This window comes from Corylus avellana, chromosome 2 (assembly GCF_965113065.1).
Source record: "Corylus avellana chromosome 2, dhCorAvel1.hap1.2, whole genome shotgun sequence".
Classification (NCBI taxonomy): domain Eukaryota; kingdom Viridiplantae; phylum Streptophyta; class Magnoliopsida; order Fagales; family Betulaceae; genus Corylus; species Corylus avellana.
This window is the reverse complement of record NC_142491.1, coordinates 9,769,649-9,772,746: the sequence shown is the minus strand read 5'-3', so window position 1 is coordinate 9,772,746 and position 3,098 is coordinate 9,769,649. Positions and strand designations below refer to the sequence as shown.

Genomic DNA, 3,098 nt, shown 5'->3' with positions numbered 1-3,098 from the left:
CCTTTACATGTAAATGATAAATAAATGTGTGCATTGGACTAGGGCCTGTTATACGCGATCATCACGGAATTATGTGTGCATCGAAGAGTTTGTCTCGCCAAGGTTTTTTGGACCCCACAATTGCGGAGGCGATGGCTGCTCTTATGGCTGTTCAACTATGCAGTGAACTGGGGATCATGAGAATTCAACTGGAGGGCGATGTAAAGGTAGTGGTAGACGCTGTGAACTCCATGGAACCTGAAGAGAGTTGCAGGGGTCATCTAATGGCGGACATATGATCAACGTTGATGACTATTCCTTGCTGGGAGATGGGCTATGCTCGTAGAGAGGTGAACAAGGTGGCTCATGTTTTAGCTCACTTGACGATGGATGAAAATATGAATAGGGTGTGGCTTTATGACCCCCCAGAATGTATTCGTGCGACTCTTGATGCATAACACTCTGCTGTGTATTCTTTGATATGATTATAATGAGATAGTAGTTCTTTCAAAAAAAAAAAATGATAAATAATTATCATAAATGGCATAATCTAAACATTTTATATGCCCAATGCTCAATAAATAAATTGGTGGACAAACATCTTTATTCAATTCAAACTAAAATATCATTCAAAGAAATTGGACTTTAGGGTAAACATCCTAACACTTTGGCCACTACCCGGCCACCAGGTCTTAATACGGCCAATGATTTAGGGTTTAGGGTTTAGACAACAAAGAGAGACCATTATCAACTAAATGCCTATGCTTGCACTAAGTCGTGTCATTTTGTTTGTTTGTGTGTGGGAAAGACAACCTATGAGATATACCAATCGAATAAAAATATTTGTCTGTCTTCATTATGCCTTTGTCTACATTTACTGATGAAATTAATGGTAAAATTATTCATACAGGAGCAGACTATTGTTCTTATAGATGAGGATATATGAATCTCAGAAATAGGATTTCCAGCATGGGATATTAGTTTAATTATTTGATGTATTTAGCTTGACGACATTGCTTGAAATCAGTTTCTCAGTTTTTTAACATCTTCTGCTTGTATATCTTGGTGTTTGATGATTGAAAAAAAAAAAGAAGATCAATATGGAAGAAAAGGCAAATTGTGGGTCCATCGGATGTTTAGTTTGCATCTTTTGAATTCTGACGTGATGCAATTTAATTGATGGATGGAAGATGTAAAATCACTACTTTTCTTTAAAGTTTAATAAGTTGATATGAAGAGATAAATTTAATGGTTTAATTAATCTTTTAACACTATCCTTCACGTGTGAGATCAAAATCCATTTTAATTAGTGATGCTCAACACGTAAAATTTATGACATTACGTTTGATATGGTAATGCATAGCTTTTGATCACTTCATTCCTAGCTTGTTTAGGATTTGGAGTTAATTGGACCCTTCAATATGGTACTCTTATGAAAGAATCTATACGCACTAGCAGTATTGAAAAAAAAAATGATATTGGCATAGATGTGGTAGAATCCAGTAAAAAGCACAGAGCATAGAATGGATTGGCTGAAATACAGACACTCCACGGATGCTAAAACACACAAATTAAACTTCCCACAGTTTTACTACTGAAATATCATAAACCACATTTACAAAGTTGAAGATTAGAAGCTATTGAGACGAGGAGGATCGATCTCACAAGCTAAACACTAAACAATATTACAAAGGTCAGATGCCATCCATTAATGCAACTAAAAGCAAAGCACTTCAAACGAACACTAGACCACAAATATGTCAAATCCTCTTGTCGTTAGGCCTAAGGAAGCCCCAGAAAGTGAAAACCAGGACAATTAGTCCAACCATAGTTGCGGTGCCTCTCCAAAAATCACGAAAATACACACTTTTCATGGATGCCATAATTTGGTTCCAATGATTATCACAGTATTTATTAATGTCTTGAGCCATATTACAATAACAGGAGCCACTCTCAGAAATCCCAATGCAGAGTTTGTTAATCATAGTCGTCACTGCATCATTGCTACCAATATTGTTAACAATGACCTTTTTATCGACAAGCAAATCCACATCTGCATTTGTGTCGATTAGATAGTCCAATAGCACAGCATAATTGCACATGTAAGTGCTATATTGATAATGACACTGCTCCAGGGCCATGATGTTTCGTAAAATAGCTTCTGTTTCGTCATAAATTTCTAAGGGTGGGATTTCCAAGATACACTGCATACGCTCCAAGCACGGAAAGCTTTTCAAACATGGTAAGCAAGCCAAGAGCCATGACAAATTGAAGCACGGACAGTATTTCAAGCACTTATTTTCATGGAATGTTATGTCAAGTAAGCGTCTCCTTTTAGCTCGTTTGAATTTCAATCCTACCTCGTTAATCTTTGTGGCGCAATGTAGATTGTGCACCCCACTTGTAGGTTCCAGGCGTTCTACTGAACATAACAAATATCTTATCAAATCTGTGAAGTGTTTTATTTCCTCAATGTTTAAGTACTCTGGCAGCTGCTTAATATCTTGATAAATGCAAGGCATAAAGTAATCGAGTGATAGCCCAAGAAAAGCCGCCAATTTGTGATAGTCGGGACTGGAACAGTCACTGAAGGCAAACGTAAATAATTTCTCAAGAACAAAAAAAGGAAGTTGATTCTCAAGTAATATCAAGTCATGTCGTATAGCATTGCCCAACCATGATTGACTAAATATGTAATCCTTTTCTCTTTCACCAAACCTTAGGAAGAGCTCAATTATGAAGATAGCATCCAATAGAATCATTTTCACGAAATCTGTACTGCTGAGTCTACACTCTTCTGAATAGAATTGACGGATTTCTACTTCATTGTCTTGAATGATCTTTAAGAGATCCTCCTGGCTCTTCCCGGTCCGATACAAGAAATCCTTCAAATATCTCAATTTGTGAATTTCCATGTCACCCAAATTATTTTCATTGTGATGAAAGGGGCCTATTGAAACTACATCAGGGGTGTAGGCTTTTTTATTTACCTCGTACAGTGTCTTAGGAATCCGGTAGATACAACACCCAGGCCAGAGAGCAGGCCCCATTACCAGCGGAATATCAATGAACACGTTGTTGCTTTCAACTTCTTTTCCAATGGAATCGCAAGCCATCTT

The 3,098-nt window shown here is 37.2% G+C and overlaps 1 protein-coding gene across 1 annotated transcript; it reads right to left on the bottom strand.

The window, feature by feature from the left end:
- Positions 1-1,739: 1,739 nt before the first annotated feature.
- LOC148587286 (UPF0481 protein At3g47200-like) lies at positions 1,740-3,098 on the bottom strand. Its single transcript, XM_088512536.1, has one exon. It carries the CDS (start codon positions 3,093-3,095, stop codon positions 1,740-1,742), a length of 1,356 nt encoding a protein of 451 aa, XP_088368662.1. The 5' UTR covers positions 3,096-3,098.